Source organism: Caloenas nicobarica, chromosome 11 (genome assembly GCF_036013445.1).
Source record: "Caloenas nicobarica isolate bCalNic1 chromosome 11, bCalNic1.hap1, whole genome shotgun sequence".
In the NCBI taxonomy this organism is placed as follows: Eukaryota; Metazoa; Chordata; class Aves; order Columbiformes; family Columbidae; genus Caloenas; species Caloenas nicobarica.
Window position 1 is genome coordinate 8,799,985 of NC_088255.1, and position 20,443 is coordinate 8,820,427.

The 20,443-nt window shown below is 36.9% G+C and overlaps 1 protein-coding gene across 1 annotated transcript in view; it reads left to right on the forward strand.

The window, feature by feature from the left end:
• CACNA2D3 (calcium voltage-gated channel auxiliary subunit alpha2delta 3) overlaps window positions 1-20,443 on the forward strand; it is a 437,844-nt gene that overhangs the window by 302,002 nt on the left and 115,399 nt on the right. Inside the window, exons 14-16 of the mRNA XM_065642557.1 lie at window positions 10,300-10,317; window positions 18,946-19,017; window positions 19,743-19,823. Coding sequence (XP_065498629.1) covers window positions 10,300-10,317; window positions 18,946-19,017; window positions 19,743-19,823 — 171 coding nt within the window. The remainder of the gene's footprint in view (window positions 1-10,299; window positions 10,318-18,945; window positions 19,018-19,742; window positions 19,824-20,443) is intronic.

Consider the following 20,443-nt stretch of genomic DNA (forward strand, 5'->3'; position numbering starts at 1 on the left):
TGGATGTGAAAAAGAATCCATAGAATTACAAATGTCTGTAGGTTTCGCTTGCTGGATGTTCTCCCACCAGTCACTACATACGAATTACAGAGAATTGCTCTGCGGTTGAATTTGATTAACAGGCATATTCATGCCAAAAGGGTACTGGTCTCATTTGCAGACACCTGCACGCCGGAGATAGAGCAGCTTGGGACCATTTCCAGCTGCCGTCTGCCAATGGCAGGCACACAGTGCCTTTAGGTGAGGGGACAGAAAATGCTTTTCACTTCCAGCTTGTTTCACAGGGAATTTTCTGGTTTTGTTGTGACACAGAAATAAAATCAAAAGGTGACATGTCACTAACTAGAGGGAGAATTTGTTTCCAGATCTCTATATGCTATGGTGAATCCAGCATTTAGGAGGATATGTCTGTTCTTAGTGAAAATAACTGCTTAAAGACATTCGCAGCTGATAACTGTTTGTCTGTCTTTGATCTTACTGTCTCCATTCTGAGTGAAATTGAGTTAATTATAAGGAAATTGTAGCTATTTTGTCAGATACATTACCTTTTTTCCCCCGTTTTTGTCTTTAGTTTTCACAAAACAGATTTTTTTAGGGTACATGATAAAGTAGGAAAGCAATGAAATTAGTATAATGTACAGAATGCTGTTCTTTGATCTCATTCATATATGTCATTGACTTTCTGGAAGAGGGCAGTGAAGAAGAAATCTACTTTATCTGCACTGCTGGAGTAAAAACCTGAAATAATAAGAAAGACTTATTAAATTATTGGTGCCATTCGAGCTTTGCTGCAGTGGCAGAATTCAGTGCAAAAAGGAAAAGAAGAAGAGAGAATAAAAGGAAATAATCTTGTATTTTGTCGATTGTTCTGCAGATACTGAAGTTGTTAGTTATTTACAGCTCTCTTTTTTGTGAAGCCAGGAGATTTCACATACAACTCAGTCATGCACACAATACAGTACGCACATTAAAGTTAATGTTTATTACAGTCATTATGACTAATATTTACTTAGAAGTTAGTATTTTCTGGAGAAATTATTCAGAAATACACTTTATTCCCAAGGAATAACAGGATGTTCCCTACTGATGTTCCTGCTGCTTGACAGCAAGACATACGACCTTTGTGCACACCGTTGTGTTTTGTCAGACCAGATCCTTCCACACAGGCATTTTCTGTAATGATTAGTTGAAAGGTGATCTAACGAATTGTTACATGCATGATCTTCAGCAGCATCAGGATCAGCCAAAGAAAGCTTAGAACATTTTTGTTTTCTCTGGAATTCATAAGAGCCATTTCACCTGCACTGATGTCAGATTTTTTGTGAGAAAAATGTTGTCACCCTAAATATTACTTTACATTGCCTAGTTCTAGGTAAACCATTAAAATCCCTAAGGACTCTAAGGACACAAGGAGCCTACAGGGACATTCCGTTTAAGGATTTATTTTACAGAACTTTTACAGAACTTTTTTTTTTTACAGTAGTATTTATTAATATTTAGGGTGCATAAATATTTCAAGAGAACACGCATTAGAAACAGTTTACTAATACCAAGGAACAATACAACTTACAGAGCCTTAAGCCAAAACCATTCCTTGAACTAGATTTCACGAGCATTGTATTAAATAATGACAAACTGCATATTTTAAATTAACTTAGATCACCTAGAAATGCTCTCAAATTCGTGATCTTCCAACAAATCAGAGTCTTAGCTATTAGTCATCAGGTCGAATTGGCTTTTAGGAAGCTTTGAAACTTCAGGTTGTGCAGGGTGACAACAGAAAGCTTTTTTAACAAACAAACAAACAAAACCCCAGGAGAAATGTAGCTCTTCCTACAGAGCAAGTGGATCTTTATAGAGCCTGATGATTCGACCTGTAGTGTGAAGAGTCCATGAAATGCTGAGTGGCTTTTTTGGTAAAGTGTAGCTATAAAATGTCGGTGTAAAACTAGAATGGTGAGATACATTAGCTACATACTTATTAGAATGGCATGAAGACAGAACCTGTTCCTCAAAACACAGCTAATGAAGCAGCAGCAGCATTGATTATGCCATTTTATCATTTATAATGGTGGCACTGGCCAGATCTGTGGTACCGACCTACCTACAAACTGATACAAAAATATTATAGAAAAGAGAATGTATTGTTAGATTAGGAGATTTCACAATATTAAATGATTGAGCATTTTAAAAACTTCTTTAAAAAAAATTCTTTGTTTCATCATATATTTAAAAAATAATGTTCGTAACAATTAGAGACTTAAACCTGCCTTCTGATCTTGTACATCTCTGTAGCTCATAACATCAGTTGCTTTACTCATGCCTGCAAACCTGAAACACGTGTTTCTAATTTGGAGGCACATGATGGTCAGGTCACCTTGCTACTAGAGCACAGTATTTTAGCACAGTGTTAACTTGTTTTCAAAATACAAATCGGGCATTTGATTGTCAAATGTTTATACAAAGCCTGGACATGATTTTCATGGAGATTCGTTTGCTGGTTTAGGGAGTATTCCTCCTTCCCCAACAAAGCAAACCAGTACATGTACACATCTATCTGAGCATCATTCCTGGGTTTCTGACTGTAGCTTTTAGGCAGTACTTTTGCACACAACTTGTTCCTTCCTTCTCTTTATGTTTCATCTGAACTTTTGCAGATGTGCCTTAAGATGGATCCATTGTTGTTTTGCCCTTACTGAGGCAAATTGATAAACAAGAGAAAAGGTGACTGCCTTTGAAAAACTGAAGCTTTTCCTTTAGTAGCTGTGCATAAGCTGCCTTTCCTGCTGCTTTCTAGTGCACTTGATCTATTATATCATATCCGTGGATTTCTTCTCAGCAAATGAAATTATGCTAACACATTTTGCCTTCTTTCTTCCTTTAAAATGCATCCCCTATTGTTTATCAGCTCAAATAATCTTATGAGCATATGGTATCTATCTCATTATACCCTTCAGCATACTGCTCCATTCAGAGCAGTTCTGGGCCATTGGTTTCTGACATGACCTTCAAGGTATTTTATGCTAGCTAAATACAAAATTTGTACACGAGTTTTGCTCATTTAGAAGTGATAAATGGGGGAAAAAATAAAATAATAAAATATAATTATTATTATTATGAATATGTTTGTTAGGTAACTAACAAAACAGATTGTTCCCTCTATAAAAATGTTCAATATTTTAATTCTAAAAGATAATTGGTTCCAGAACTTAGAGGCCTGTACTGGTTCCAGTCTTTGCATCAGGTTTCTAGAATCAACTACTTTATTTCAAAATTTTTTGGAAGGCCTTGTTTCTAAGCAAGTAAGCAAGAAAAAGAATAAGTCCAGTTCATTACAACCTCCCCTCCCAAACTCGGCTCAATTTTTGTTTGCTTCGACATTCCTAGAATCTTTTGCATCACAGGCTCATGTTCTTACTAGATCAATGTAGTCCTCTATTATCAAAAGCAGGTAGATTACTTTTATTGTGTATAACAGTCTTATTGATGAGATTCGCAGTGCTGATTTTTTCTCTATGCCTGATTCTTCTGGTCTTGTTCTTGCATGCAGAACTTCAGTCATTTGAAGTCAATCCACACTTTCCCTATATTTTGCCCTGTGTTGATGTGTTAAGCATTCCACAGTAGTTTTGCAAGTACCTTGCTTTGTCCTGGTGTTAGCCAAAGCTTTCATTTTTCAATTACAGGTTTGTCATTTTCACCATAAAGTAAAAAATCAACAACTGCAACAAAAGCTTAAATAAAGATAATGGAAAGCAAAATAATATTGAATTAAATATTGTAAATATGTTCTGTCATTCATTGATGTCAGGGCAGGTTTTATACAGAATAGAAATATTTTTATTATGAATCCTGTGTCCTTGACATAGAATGATGTGTAAACCTTTTGTAGGTCAGTTTTGCCTTCATACCTCTAAATAGTGTCCCCTGCACATAAGAAAATGTTTACTTCTACAGGAAACTGCTAGACATTAAGTAATTTGCAATAGTTTTCTATATTGCATGTTTTGTGGTCAGAGTCCCAAGTGTACTGCTCTTGAAATTATGCTGTTTACATGTAACAGAGTAAATGTCAGCAAAAGATTCTTCTTCATTATTAAACGCACATTCCACAAGATTAAACTGAATGTCTGGTATGAATTGTGCTTAATACAAACTTTGAAAGCTAGGTCCTAAAAACCTTTCAACATGGTAGATTTCTTCACTCCTGTTAGGTTACGAATACTCACAGCAGCAAGGGAGAAAGGATTCTCAGATTTCTAAGTTGTTCCCCTAAAATTCTCAGTTTGATTGTGAGAATAAAGAAGAGGGACAGAGAGTAAGGGAATGGAAGCAGAGTCTTGTGACACCCTCCACTTCTTCTGGCAATGCAGTGCTCTGGACACACAGAGGAGATGGTACCCTGTGAAAAAAAGATGGAGAAGAGTGATTTGAGTAATTCAGCTATACGTGTTCTTAGAGCCATTCCCTTTCTAGAGCATGATGGATGATTACAAAATAGACTGTAGAAAAGCACGTCTGTTCTAGATGTGCGATCCCATTTAATACAATCAGAGTAACATTCTAAAAATCGCAATTAGTAAATCTAAGTTTTAGAAGAAATTCTAGCTTGTTTTACACATTCATTAAATCAAATACACTTCCACTCTTCCTCAGAAAGTGATTATCTTTAGATGTTGGTCTTACATTGATAAGTAGAGCAAGTAGGATTTAATATAGAGCAAGACCGAACTAATTGCAAGATTCTCATTGACTCTAATGGGTACTGGGTAAGGCTCTTGCTTGGTTTTCCTTTGAGGCCAGTATGGTTTATTGTGGGAGAAAGAGGATGTGTGTCTAGCTCCTACAAGGATTTATGATTCAAGAAATGTTTTTTCATTTCTAGGACTGTCACAGAATTTACCCTTTTTCCAAATGTGAAAGGGAGTTTATGTGAGAATAAATGAATTAGTATGTATATACGCACCTATCTTCTGAGGTTGACTTTTTTTTCTCTTCTTCCTGTTGATTCAGAACAAGTCTTTACAGTACAAAGACCTTGCTTTCGGTTGTTTGGGGTTTTTTTTGGTTGGTTTGGTTTGTTGTTGTGCTTGGTCTTTGGTTTTTGTTTTTTCTTTTCTTTGAAATACAAGTATGATTTTTTTTTTCTTGTTTTATTACAGTGGAGTGATTTTTCTCTTACTAGAGCTATTTCTGTGGGAAGGGTTCTAATGCTATTATTAATCGCCTTCCTAACAGTCTTTCTAAATGTCTCATTTAGAAATAATTAGCATTAGTAATAACTAAAATGACACTGCCTATTCTTCTAGAGGTAGTATAAATGCTAATAAATACTAAAGAGTATGAAGGGTATATAAGGAGAAAGAGCATAACCATATATTTTGATGCCATTTTACATGGATGAGAACCAGAATCTTGTCATATGTGTAATGATGTTCAGTTTTAGAAATTTCTTTTCCTTTTCAGATTGTAAGAGCAAGGCTGAAAAAAAAATGCTTGTTGTCTAGAATATAGGTGTAACGTTTCCAATTATCTTGTGTGTGTAGACAAAATGGATGTTGTAATTTTTCTTTTTCTGATAATACCAAACACGTCTCCATGAAGGGCTCAAAACAACACTAGATTATTTGTAAATGTGGAAAGCATAACACTGTGTGCAACAACAGTGCTGAAAAACCTCCTACAGTTATTTATTCTGTGTTACACTGTGTGACAGGACCCCAGGTTGACCTGAATTTAGAAGTGGGAATCTCAACATGCCTTACTGGAATCAAGCGCACTGTGAACTTCAGGGGACTTGAGGGTATTTTTTTACAATAAAAATTAAATAGGAAAATTTGTTTGGTAAAGAAAATTTGGGTTTTCGGAGAAAGATAGATTAAAAGAAAAGAGTTTGAAAAGAAATTCCACTCCCTTGTCTTCACTATGTCCTTGCAATGCCCTATCATGTATCTTCTTTAGAGATAATCACCAGAGGGAGGAACACTAAGGGAAACAGGTAGGAACAGGAGGTACTTTGAAATGGTTGGAGCTGAATAAAGACACCAATGTAGCATAGTTTCCCATAGATGCAAGTAGAATAGAAAGATCTGCAGTGCTTTTTGAGGGCCAGGGAAAGATCACATAGTTTACTGCAGAGCTGCCTCTTGGCAGTATATAAAGCAAACCACAGGAATCAGAGGTACCTGCTGGGTTTTACACAGAGACAGGCAGTTCTTAGACTGTGTAATAAAGGGTCAGACCTGAGGACTATTGCTGTTATTGTCAGGAAAATTGTTTGTTTCCTATGGCCTCCCAGAAGGCATAATGTCAGACAAATCTCCATAGTTTATTTCAAATGAATTCGTAGCAATTATTAAACTGAATCACTGACATATAGGATCTTGTAATAGCCAAGTTTCAAGTCAGCAACAAAATGAAGATTTGTCTGGCTGTAACAAAGGCAGGGTGTGGGGGGTTTTGTTTGTTGTTGGGGTTTTGTTTGTTTGTGTTTTGGTTTGGTTTTTAATGGAAAAGGCTCTGAAACTGCATTTTGAAGCGCAGGTGAAAATTGTCAAGAATGTCAGCCCAGGAAAAAGCGTAATGGAATGTAAATCTCATCTGCTGACACTATTATTCCTTATCAAGGCTTTCACTGTGAATATTTCAGAGCAAGGAAATATTCTTGGTTTTATAAAAGGCTATAAATGGGATTGACAAACTGAATTCAGCAACAGATAATATGGAAATCTGATCTGTAAACTCTTATTAATGCGCTCTTAAAAATAAGGTCAGTAAAAGCAATAGGTGTAGTTTCTTATATGAAAGCGTGTAGCATCTCGTTTGTGTGGTAATTATTACTAGGAAATCCTCTCTTGCATTCTATCTGACTTTAATTCCTCACATGGTAAAACTTGACCAAACCATATGTATCTGAAAGGATGTGCTCAGATAGGAGGCAACTCAAGATCTGAAAACAAGTATTAAAAAGTACATCAATGAGTACTAATATTTGTATAAGGATTCAACTTAAACTTTAAGTCTCAATAGAACATCGTGTGTGTACATGCAGTTGTGGTTTCGGTTTTTGTGTTTGTTCAGGTTTTTAATGTTCTCTCCTACCTCCCACCGCCCCTTCCATGAACCTGTCTCCACTCTATGTGGACTATAAGCTTTCTGGTTTAGTTTGATTGTTGTCTGGAAGGAAGTATTTCTGCAATGATATTTCTGTACCTAATACTGCGTATGTTGCCTTGGATGCCTTGACTGTACTTAAAAGTACTGTTTTGTAGAATATGGCATACCAATTAGCTCATAATGAAAACATATGAGTTTGCTGTGTGTAGTGGTCTTGGGTATGCTGTACAGTTATTTAGTATATATTTTTAAGGTGGAAATTTGGACATCATTCTTTCCTGCATCTGTCTTTATTGGAGATACCAATGAAACGATGCTTGTAATTTTTACATGAGTTTAACAAGAGGCTGGCATTAAAAACAAGCAAAAAAAACCCCAACAAGAAAACAGTGTTAGAGAGAAAACCAGTTTCAGTGCTACAATAGGAAATTAAAAAACTCAGATTGCAAGTTTCTGCTTTTGTTTGAATGAAAAGAAGAAAAAGCTTCCAGTTACTAGAGTCGAAGTAGTTAACCAAGTCCAAGACTAAGTAGATAAACATTTAGAAAAGCTTTAAACTGCTCTAAGTAATGCTCGAACCTGTTATACAGGATTTAGCTCATGTATTTACAGTTCATCAGGCATCTGCAATTTCTGCAGCAACCCTTGTATGTGGTTCTGTATAATCAATTATTTAAACAGGCTTTTGAAGAATCATAGAATCATAGAATGTCCTGAGTTGGAAGGGACTCACAAGGATCACAGAGTCCAACTGCTGTCCCTGCATATGACAACCCCACAGTTCACACCATGTGTCTGAGGCCGTTGTCCAGTCTCTTCTTGAACACTGTCAGGTTGGGGCCGGGACACCTCCCTGGGGAGCCTGTTCCAGTGCTCCACCACCCTCTGGGTGAAGAACCTTTTCCTAATGTCCAACCTGAACCTCCCCTGGCACATCTTCCTGCCATTCCCTCGGATTCTGTCATTGATGACCAAAGAGTTCGGCACCTACCCTTTCACCTCCTCCCCTTGTGAGGAAGCTGTAACCGCCATGAGGTCTCCCCTTAGTCTCCTCCAGGCTGAACAAACCAAGTGACTTGAGCCGCTCCTCATACGGCTTCCCCTCCAAATCCCTCACCAGCTTCGTAGCCCTCCTCTGGACACTCTTCGGTAGCTTAATATCTTTTTTATCCTGTGGTGCCCAGAACTGCACACAGGGCTCCAGGCGAGGCCGCCGCAGTGCGGAGCAGAGCGGGACAACCCCCTCCCCGCCCGGCCGGCCGTGCTGTGCTGGGTGCACCAGGACACGGGGCCCTCTTGGCTGCCAGGGACACTGTTGGCTCACGTTCAACTTGCCGTCGACCAGAACCCCCAGGTCCCTCTCTGCAGAGCTGCTTTCCAGCCTCTCGTCCCCCAGTCTGTATGTACAGCCAGGTTGCCGTGTCCCAGGTGCAAAATCCGGCACTTGCCCTTGTTGAACTTCATGCGGTTGGTGATTGCCCAGTTCTCCAATTTGTCCGGATCCCTCTGCAGGGCCTCTCTGCCCTCGAGAGTGTCGACAGCTCCTCCCAATTTTGTGTCATCAGGAAACTTACTAAGTAATCCCTCAAGTCCTGAATCTAAGTCATTTATAAAGACATTGAAGAGCGCTGGCCCTAAGATGGATCCCTGCAGAACCCACTAGTGACTGGTCACCAGCCCGACATGACCCCATTTACTAGAACCCTTTGAGCCCGGCCCGTCAGCCAATTGCTCACCCACTGCATTGTGTGTTTATCCAGCTGTGTGCTGGACATCTTGTCCAGGAGACACATGTATGTCATACTTTAATTGATCACGGCTTGTATGTTGCTATTGGATTATTCAGGTTTTAGGATGAAAGTATTTTACTTGCAGCAATTCTTCTGTCATGGATTTTGTTACATTTTGTATTGTGAAAACAGAGAAATTGCGGCTCATTGCTTTCAGTACTCGTGAATTAGAGATAATGTGAGAATTCTCTCTCATGACAGATGCTAATGTGGACATTAACTTCTAGCAGTGTACTCTATGGGAATTGCTTTTTTTGTCTGCTTTAATTCAGAGCAATGACAAAAGGTCAGTCAGAAGCTCACTAGAGATGTTGAAGGTCTTTTTGCATTTGGTATTGATTCACCTGCCTCTTTCCGTGTTCAGCTGATGCCTGTAAAGAAGCAATTTGTATTGGAAAAAGAAATTTTCTGAGAAGGTAGATGTAGCACAAGGCTAAATAGCTCTGTATGGTGGATTTCTCTACAGGTATGAAAGTAGAAGGAGAAGAACTCAGAAAAAAGGAAAACTGTACTGTGCCTATAATAGGTTATTTTTCTGAGTTCCTCTCCGTTACCTACAATGGGTTTTCTTTTTCCTAAAGTGAAAGCAGAACCCATTTTTCAACTCTTGATAAATAAGATATTTTATGTGTAATGGAGTACTACCTGCTTTCCATGCCTTTTTATGTGAGTTGTTGCTTACAGTAAATACTGTGCATGCAACCAGGTATGGCTAATCTTGTCTAAGAACATCTGTGTGATATAAATATGCATATATGCATAAACAGTTACCTTCATTTGCATATATGTACATGTAATCATACTTGTGTTCATAGTATGGAAATGTATTGTTCTATGCATACATTATTGTATATTATGTATATATGATAATATGTTTGCATAAGCAGTCAGTAACTTTCTATTACCATTTTGTTATTCTTTCCTGTGCCACAGGGAATAAAACCTTCTACTTTAATATGCTAAAGCTCTCGTAATGTCAATTTCATTCATAATAAGTGTTGGTTTAGATGTTTACAAACCAAGAATGCCTGGGTTTAGAACTAAAACTATATTTATGTTGAATTATATTTGTGTTGTACAGGAAGATAAAGGTACTTCACAGTTCAAGTGTGATACCATATCTGATGAAAATATAGTCCCTTTCTGAGTATCTCAGTAAAAAATTGCATGGTGCTTTTGTAATACCTAGTAGAGAAGCTTGCAAATAATAAACTAAGATAATAAGCCCTCAATAAGTTGAATCAATTGGCAGAGTAAACCTAGTTTCTCTAGTTTCTTTCCTTTATACTTTGTTTTATATTATGTTTGTGATTTTACGAATACAACAGCTAAAGTAGCTGTTCAAATTAATTTAACGTATAATGATTGCTTGTTCTGTTTTGTTGTTTTCCAGCTCCCTCAGGCTCAAAAGGTAAAATATTTTAATCAAATCTTAGTCATTCAAAGTAATCGCCAGTCCTTCATATTTCCATGGTGTTGTGAGTGCGGTACAATTGCGATCAGTGAAACAGTTCACTGTAATGGGGGCTCTGGAGTTGTGCAGCAAGAAGGGTTGCTGACATCAAGGCCAGCTAAGGTACTCGCCGAGAGCAGCTCTTCAAACATATGAGCTATTTTAACATGATAGGCATATAGTAGCCTTCAACTTTAAAACAACAGGGAGGCTATTTTACCAACAATCTGAAATAATAGGAACGGTAAAAGAAAATCACCCCATTACTCCATGTGGAACATCTCTGGATCATTTTGTCTCTATTGTGGAGACTGCAGACCCCATGGTATGGCTGTAGCCTTTCACTGCTCCCCACTGTGCTCAACACACCTTTGAATACGTCCAACATTTGACTTCTCTAATAGGTCGCATACAGTTTTCATATGATATGCTCTTGCCTTTGAACTTCTGCATTGCTATGATATGTTACCAGTCACCACTGCACATCATAGTAGCACAGTGATTGTGGCAAACTGGAAGAATTGCTCGGTGCCTGTTGCATCCTCCTTGTATAGTTCACAAATATAATTAAAGCTTCCAGAAAACAGAAAATCTAGATGCTATTTTGTGGTTTGCAATGAAAAATATTAAAATGAAAAAATGAATGGAATATAATGGGAAATAGCAATACTCATCCAAGTCATGCTGATTGACCTAGGTAAAGGACTTTTGATAAGAAATGTCATACCATTTAATCAGTTAAACGTCACTGTTGTTAACAGTCTTGGATGATGATCAAAGTTCAGTTTTTAATGAAAGCTATAGGTTAAGTGATCTTCAATTAATACCTATTGCAGAATGGTCAGGGCATCCACAGAACTCAAAACTTTAAAATGGTTAATCAGTGTAACTCATCCACTTTTAAATTTAAAAAGCAAGAAATATGAGCATGGGAGCTTTTATTTTTTATGATGTTATCTGTATTTGAAATGTCCTTGCTTGTGCAGCTCAGAAAATTTCTATTTCAAATCCAATGGTAATGTGCTATTTGTCTGTATGTCCATAGTTTGTCTTGTGTTTTAATAGTTGCAGGGCCTACCAAATCAAATGTGACATGGTAACAAAACTAGTGGTGTGTTTTTATGTGGTGTTTTTGTTGTTGTTGTTTTTTCTTCTGGAAATAGAAGGTTTAAAGAAATCTTTTGTTTACAGCTTTGTGGAAAAGTAGAAGGAGTAAAAGATTGGCTAATTATGGCTTTTTAATGTTTATGTGCTTGTCTAAAAGTCTATGCAACATGCTTCTCTTGGCAGTTTGCAGGAAGAAGAGACAGAGTGATGTTATAATATGCTGGTGCAGAAAGATCTAACCAGTCAGGCTCTTTACCAGATTGAGTAATGTGGTGCTGTATTATACATTCTGATGTCCACAATTCTGAGCTATTAAATAATGTTCTGGTACAAATTACTCAAGTTCAAGGTTAGCGAAAAAGCACACGGTTTTCATGGGAGATCAAAAATGCCAATTTTCACTGTGTTTACCCCAAGAGCAAACTAATGCAGAACTAAAGCCACATATTTTGTGTATATATGCATAATGTCTAGTTGACAGTATACTACTTTCATGCAGAGAAAGGAGAGGGGTGGAAAGGAAGGAATGGGATGGGGAGTGAGGACAGAGACAAGTAATCCACAAGGGCTTTTGATAGCTTCAGGTAAGAAATAAGTGTTTTCATAAGATCTGCAGGTGAAGGGAAGCAGCACAGGGCTGATGCATGTCTTCATGAATTACTTAGTCACTAGTGTACATGTTTTGCCAGATGGTGTCTGAACTTGTACTGTATTTTTGTTGGAATCTATGTATCATCTTGCAAATGTTTTCTCTATAAACATTTCAAACAGTCATGTCTCTCTAAACATGTTCACTTTAATCTTTGAGTGATCTAAAAGAAAAATGCGGCATTCCAAGTTTACCTTTAGTATTTTATAGCCGTTGTAAATACTTGGTCATCTTGATGAAATGTGTTATGTCGTTTATGTGAAACACTTTAGCTACAGTCTTCTCAGCATTTAATCAATGTTCTATGGTGATTAGCTATTGATTTTGAAGACCTGTAGGTTCTCAACTGTCTGTAGCAGTTAAATAACAATTAAAACCTGTTACTGTTATGCTATCTGCCGTAAATCAAATTGTTGCAAATTCAGAACTGGAGTGCAGGTGAAATGAAGTATGAGGAGTTTAAGATGGATTTCTGTTGCACCATCATATTTGTCTGGAAAATATCTTTGTGATATACCCTATACTTAAGATATAAAATACCACAAACCCACCACCCCCCACGAACAACAACAACAACAAACAAACATTATTTCGGGTGGTAGAGATGCTGATTTAATATGGTTGTGTAGCTCTTCAGAAGAAAATACATCTAGGAAGAGCTAATGTATGTAAAAGAAAGACCCACTATCCCGACAAATGAAAGAAATTAATGTGAATTTTGTATGTCATCTAAGTTGCTTTTCTGCACGCTTTTAGGTAACCATCCCACGGGGCTGTGAATATAGTAATAAGACTAGCTAATAACTCAAATTTACCAATTTGCAGACTTTTTCAGTTTGGCTTCCAAAATGACCTTTATTTTTGAAACTCTTTTGAAAAGCAGCTTTTGTATTCATCCATGAGCGAAACTATTCTTCCTTAATAGCTCAAAAAGGTGTTTTGTTTCCTAGAAGAAAAGCTTTACTTGCTTTCTTGAGTGAACACAGCAGGATTCAAAATCTCTTGTCCTACTCCTGCTGTGATGTTTTGTTCTACTTTGCTTGTGTGCAGAGGTAGCAGTGAATAAATTAGGCACACAAACCAGAAGCAGATAGTTGAGTTTAGGAACATTTAGGAAGTTTTTTTTCATGATTCTCTCATGGACGGAATCATATTTCCTCCTCACAGAAATGTTTGATTATATTTTTTGCCCAAAAGTTCCTGACATCTTTCTTCTCTCTTTCTGTGTTATCCCTTAATTTCTGTAAGTAGTACTTTGCCCTCCTTTTATCTTGATGCTATCATCTTTCAGCCATTTGGGAGCATCATTGGTCATTCCCTGCATCATTTACCTTCTTATACTTTGAAGTGTTGAATTAACTGTCACTGGGAATAGACGACAGACAATTTGCAAAGCCACTATTTCATTGAAGTGCATGACTAGAGATTTTTGCATTTTTATAAAATTATAGGAGTTAAGTTGAATCCAATGAAGGACAAAATAATCATGAAGTAAACATTTTGACACTGATTCCTTTGGAATGAAGTTGAGTGATTCATTCAGAAAAGTGCATTAAAATTTTCACTTACATGTTAATCACAATCTTAAATGTAGTTTCCAAATTTCTGTCTCACACTCCTCAACAAACAAGCTGACTTTTAATAACATTTTTGAGTCAGCATTTTGCACACTCTAAGTAACTTTTTTACAATGTAAGGGTTTTAAAAAAAATTTCTGTGTGCTAAACACAGAAATATCTCTCTGACTTAATACACTCACACAGGTTCCTATATTGTCTCAGGCCGTAATTTGAATCCAAGCCAAAATAATAGCTATTACTTATTCTTGCAGTCTATATAAAACACAATTAAATGCTCAAATTCCAGTTTTCTGATGCTTCCAGCCTGCCTCGTGACTTTACTCAGCACATAAAAGCACAGTAGTCATGGAAAAAGACAGTACCTCATGGAGGAAGCCTGTGTGGATTGGGGAAAGGAAGAAAGGGGGTGGATTCAGAAGGCGGCAGGGTTATAATACAGTAGTGATGGAAAAATCAAAAGCTTCAGCTTCCATTTTTATTTTTCTGTTCAAAATTTTTGGATCCTTACATTTATTTTCTCATTTCATTTTCATTTGGCTAATACTAATTTGCTGACTGAAGCATCTGACAATGCCTTAAGCATTGCTCTTGAATTCTTATATTTTATTTGTGTTAGTGTCCTTCTGTTTCCAGTAATCCAAACCCAACACTTTGAAGAAACTGGAATTCACATCCACTTCTGAAACCAGGAACTACTTTCTTCAAAAATTGCAAAGGACCTTTACAAGCTTGTCTATGCAAATATGTTTAAGTAGAACAAAATTCTAAGTGCACAGATACTATCACTGCCATAAAACTGTTAAATTGTTCTTCAGTGATTACTTTATGGTTATGTTTTACCAATATTCCTAAAAAGGCAACAACAATTAAGAGCTGTCTAGAATTCTTGAAGGCCTAATGAAATTAGATGCCCAAATCCTGGCAAAGGTGAGTGGGATATGGAAACTAAACTTCCTGCAGCATCTTTGAAAATTTCTTCCCTAGGAAATGGCACCCATATCCAACAAAATCATTATTTGAGACTATTTTTGTACGATTCCACCAATTTTGATTTGGTTCCATCTTATGCCCTGCAGGATGTTGTACTAATCTGGGAAGTGTTTAGATGCATTTGAATGCTGCTTCTTATATTGTTTAATTTTATAGCTAAAAATACTGTGTAAAGAAATGTTTCAAAAGGCACTTCAAAGCACATACTTCTTCCTTAGTTCACATCTGTTGTTAGCCTCAAGTGTTGGAGCTTGCCAGTGGAATTTTTATATTCCTGGAGGGTTGGGGATGAAGCAGCTTTTGTTTCCTTGAGTTTTTTCTTGATATAACGTAATCACTTGAAGGAAATAAAACCACAGTAACTGATATGGTGCTAAACGGGTTAAGAGACAGGGCTTTAATGTCAGTCGGAGCCTCTGGGTGTCAACTAATATGATGCCCCAGGTAAAGAATAAGTTTAGACACTCATCAGGGATAGAAAGGCTGAAGAAATAGAAAGATTGATTTGTTAATACTTAGACTGATGTGTAAAGAGGCATTATTAAGCATTGGGAACCTCCCCCCCCAACAGTATGGTGGAACAGGGGAAGAAAAGAAATAGAGAGTTTTTTTAGAGAATAGAACAAGAATTCAGAACAGAGTGTTGGAAGAATTTAAAGTTATTAGTGGCTCTGAATGTATATTTAGATGAGATTCCAACATTTGGGTGAAGTTTAGTCCAAATGATTTCTTTGTGAACACGATTGGTCTGCCAGCAACATTTTGTTTCAGCAGAAACCATATACTTAACAAACATAATATTGTGTGAATATATTTTGCCAAACCTTACTCTTTGTCTGCCATGAATTCTGCTATCCCCCAGCATATGTAGGAGTTAGTAAGGATGAACCAGGTAAACTTAGCTTGTAACTTTAAACAGTTTTGAATCATTAGACTGTGGGGAATTATTAAGCCACATAAAGCATACCTTTGTAAAAATAGCAGTAACTACTAGCATTAGTTACTCATATTAGTTGCTCCTAAGAGACCAGAAGGACAAAATTGGATAAGGTAGAGTCTGTTTAAAGATTGAGATTAAATTGATAGTCCTTCATGTTTCAGTCATTCCCAAAGACCTCTTCACTGTATGTAACTAGTAATCATCACTCTGGTTGTGTTATTGCATTATATTAGGATAAGTATCATACTCTGTATTTTCCAACAACACTAAAAAACCTCACCTGATTCCATGTGTAACCAAGTTACTTCTTGCCTGCATAGAACCATGCATTTTGTGCTTCTTAAAAAAAAATTTAAAAAATCATTCTTCAAGATGTTTCCTGTAAGAAATGTTTGACTACAGTATTTTCTGAGCCTATAACTTTGTGATGCCTAGTTGATAAGTTTGAGAATCATAAGGATTGTCTGCATATGATAGTTGAGTAACCTAAGAGTTTATTATTCATTACACAGTAACCTGAACTTTTAAATTTAATACAGTCATTCAGAGACTTATCATTATATATAGATTTTGTTATTCTGAATTTGAGATATTTAACATTTTTATTTAAGTGTTAACTTCTAAATAAGTGTTTGCTGGTGATTTAAAAATCCTACCCAGTCCTGAGGATATCAGTGATACATGTTCATTCTGAATATAACTAATATAAGCTGAAGTTTTAGCAGTCATTAGAGAACATATTTCTGGGTTTTGTTCTCAGAATCACTAAATTTTTCAAGAACTTGCATGAGTTGTTACAAAGTTCTGCTATATGTAAGAAATTGTTGGACTTCCAAAGCAACAATGCGAAATACCTAGATCATGGCTTCCTTTGCAATTTTTTTAATGGCCTCTAGCATTAAGTGTCTTAGCAGAAATACCCAGTGGCTAACATTCTACTATTTCAAAGTATTTCTGCCAAAATGTCATTGCCCAGGGAATAAAGCTGTGCTTCTCCCCAGCGGTCAATTCCTCACAGTACAACAATTTTTGTGAAGCAAACACTGCAGCTTGAGTTAGTGACTCAGTGAAACATCCCAAATATGAGTCATCTGTCATCTGGTTATTTGCTGATTCCACTTATGGAAGTGGCCAACAACCTGTTCATCTGCCAAGCAAACAAAAATCAAAACAGGCTGCACTGTAAGTTTGCACTTCCGTAGAAATGATTGCAGCAGCCAACCCTTGGTGGTACTTGTAGATGTTATAATTACAGTTCAATAATTCTCTGCTTGCTTCCATAGTTGTTTTGAGAGTTAATGACCTATTCTCTGAGAATTTCCCAGGAACTCCAGACTGTTTTTCCCCTTCATTTAAAGAATCTCAAACACCCTAAAGCTTTACTGACGGTCTCTTGCTTGGCATCCTATCCAATAAATTGTTTCTAGTAATCTCTTAAGAGCAAGTGAATTCATAAGATAATACTGTACTGATACTTGACAAATACATTATATCAGAGAAGAACATCCCTGGGCAATCATATAAAGTCTCTAAACATTCCAAGATGTCACCCCATAACCAGCAGAATGTTTTTCACTTCCTGGTGTACGTGTCTTTGGGACTATTGACCGTCATACCACAGAAAGCTTCTCTCCATACAAAAAATGTCAGCGTGCTTGACTCTAGTACTCTGGCCAAGGAGAGTAAATTCTTAGGCTAGTTCAACTGCATTTGCATTAAGTGCAACCTCTGAACTCTCAGTGTTTTGTTGTTTTATTTAATAACTTACTATTGCTGGGTAGATCAAGGATTACATTAGGGCTGGAAATATCTCTCCTTTTTAAAAAGGAAAACAAAAAAAGCAAACATGATCATAAGTTTTTTCCACTTCTTGTCCCTGTAAACTTTCTTGATCCTAAACCCCATTTGTGTTCCTGTCTGATGTCTGCAAACGTTTCTCATCACCTTGAGACAGTGCCATGCTTCAGGAAATATACTTGTTTGGGAAACTGAGACCCTCTTGATGCAGACTGGGAGCTGCAAGACATGCAATATTCTAGATTTTATTTGTCGGATTTGTTGATGGGAAACATTCATAATATGAAATATAATTCATAAAATATCTTGGTCATAATAAACGACTTGTGTTCTGAAAATCTGCGGAGTTGATAGCTATTGCTCCATTAATAACACAAGCTTTGTTAACAAAAGAAATTAAAACTGCAGCAAGTCTCAAAATATGTATTGGAAATAGTGCTTGAGATCAGAAAATGTGACACTGATGTAGGGGTAGTAGGAGAATATCACAGCTGCAATTGGGCACGACTGTCATGTACAATATTTCTCAAGAAGATCATCTCTATTGCCTCGTCCATTTGGCTAAACACAGATACAACAAAGCTCACTTTGTGTTCTACAAAATCTCCAGTTGTGATGATAACTAGTTTTGTCAAGCTTTTAAATATTGGATAAGCCTTTTCAACTTCAAACATCTTCCCAAATTATAGGAACAGAAAGAGTTTAACAGTAACTCTCACCTTCCTTCTTGAGTTGCGTTTCCTGTGTAGATGGTGAAGGTCTGCAGGCACACAGAGAAGTGCTTGTCTTGAGCACCAGTCACCCCTGGCCTTGTAGTCTGGCCAGAAGGCATGAAGATACCATAGTCTGAGCAATGTCCCTCTCCTGTGGCCAATGATAAGCATTCTACATGTCTCTCTTGAATGGAACCAAGGTCAGGAGATCTGTTTTCTCCCTAAATTGAAGAAATATGTGATGTGCAGAATCAGCTAATGCTTCATGCCACCTCTTTGTCCAGCAATCTGAAACTGGATGGAGCAAAGATGCTCCTGGGATCCTGACTGGCTGTCATCCTTTCTGCTGCCGTGTTAGCTGATGAGATCTTGGTCTGAACCACAAACAAAGTGCATGTAACTCATGACCTCTTGTTCCTTGCTGGGAGAAAACAGCCTGAGGCAATGCTGGCAGAGCTGACACTGGGAAAGATGTAGAGTGGAGCTCTAGCTGCTTTGCTACTGCTCATGCTGCTTCTACAACCTGCATTTCAGCCCCTTCGTATCTCTCATGGGAGATGGCAACAGGAATGAGGATGAGGCATCTTTCCTGCCAATGCAGAGGGTGGCGTGGGCAGCGCTGGGATCCTTGAGATGGGGCCAGGGTTGGGCTGGGCTGGGCTGCGCTCACTGCAAGTCTAACTACATAAGCATCATTTAGATAAGTTGCCTTATCTCATTTTAAATGAAGAGGATGTAATTGAAAAATGCAATCACGTGTCTGTAATTGTTCCTTAGTTCTTAGAGATAATATTTATTTTTCAAATCTAGCTTGCTGATGATCAGGGATTGGTGTTGATGACAACTGTTGCCATGCCAGTATTTAGTAAGCAAAATGAGACTGTAAGTACTCAGACTATTTCTCATGTGATAATGGGGTGCCTGCAGTGAAGTTTCTTTCAGGAGCCTAAGAAGATTTTAACCTACTCTAAAAATTTTTCTTCTTGTTATTTTGTCTGCAGTTAGTATCCCTTTGTTAGCATAAAAATGTGGACAAATAATCCTAAATAACTATGCTCTAGAAACCATAGTAAAATATGAAACCCTAAGTCTAAGAGAAAATATATAGCCTTTTTTCTTTGCATTGATTGGCTTCTATTTTATAGACTCAGAATTTAGTCATATGTATATTATGTATATATCTGTTTATCTTTACTAATTTAACAGGTTATTTAAAAATTACATGTACTTTCCCCTTCAATGCTTAATCTTTCTCTTTTGTTTATCAAATGGCAGGAGATATTGGGAAAGAAGGGAGTAACATATTTTTGACAGTAGTTTTTCATTCAAAAATCATTTTGCATAAGGAAGTTTTCTGTTGAAGGACTCAGCTATCAAAAGTTTGCATGCCTTTTCTATGTGAATTGCAGATAAAGTAAAAAGGAGCAGTATTGTTGATTAAATGACTATTTGATTAGATTAGTTGTACCAACCTCTCCTTTCCCCACTTTTTTAAGTAATTTGTCTGTTATCTGTTCACATCTGCAGAGTAGCTGCAATGTGAAATGAGCGGTGAGAATGTTCATTATTATTGTGGTTTCAAGTGCATCTTTTATTGTTCTTTTCAGAGATCTAAAGGGATTCTTCTCGGAGTAGTTGGCACAGATGTTCCAGTTAAAGAGCTTTTAAAAACTATTCCAAAATATAAGGTAATATACAAATGATAATGTGTCCTTTTTACTCAGTATATCTATAATATAACACCTTTTTTGGCTTGTTAATATCGTTTATACTGATGTAGCTCCATTATTTCACTCACTTTCCTCAGGAGTGTTAGCTTTGTATTGTATGGTAGCTAAATGTTATTGGTCCTGAGATCTAGTGCAGTTTTTAATACTAAAATTAATATATGGATTGATCTTCACATTTTTGCAGATCACAGTGTGCTCTAGAAGGTAATGTTAAGTATTGTCCATAATAAAATCAATGAAATGATTCAAGCACACAACATAACCATAAATTTATGCTGAAAACTTGCATAACGGTACAAAAATCTGTCCTTGACATGGCTTCAGTTCCTGCCTAACTAGGCTTGTGGTTCCTTCTCTTATACCCAGTATTTGCCAGGTATTTCCCTCTACTTAGTTTTCCAAAGTAAGAGATAAATATATTGTAAAATTCTTTAAAAATAATTATAATGAAACTTTTCAAAATTTGATGTACTTCATCCATTGTGAAACGTGTAACTCAGTAAAAATAGGTTTCAGGCAAATGCAAAGATACAATTACTTTTCATTTAAATTTGATACAATACATTAGTATTCCACAA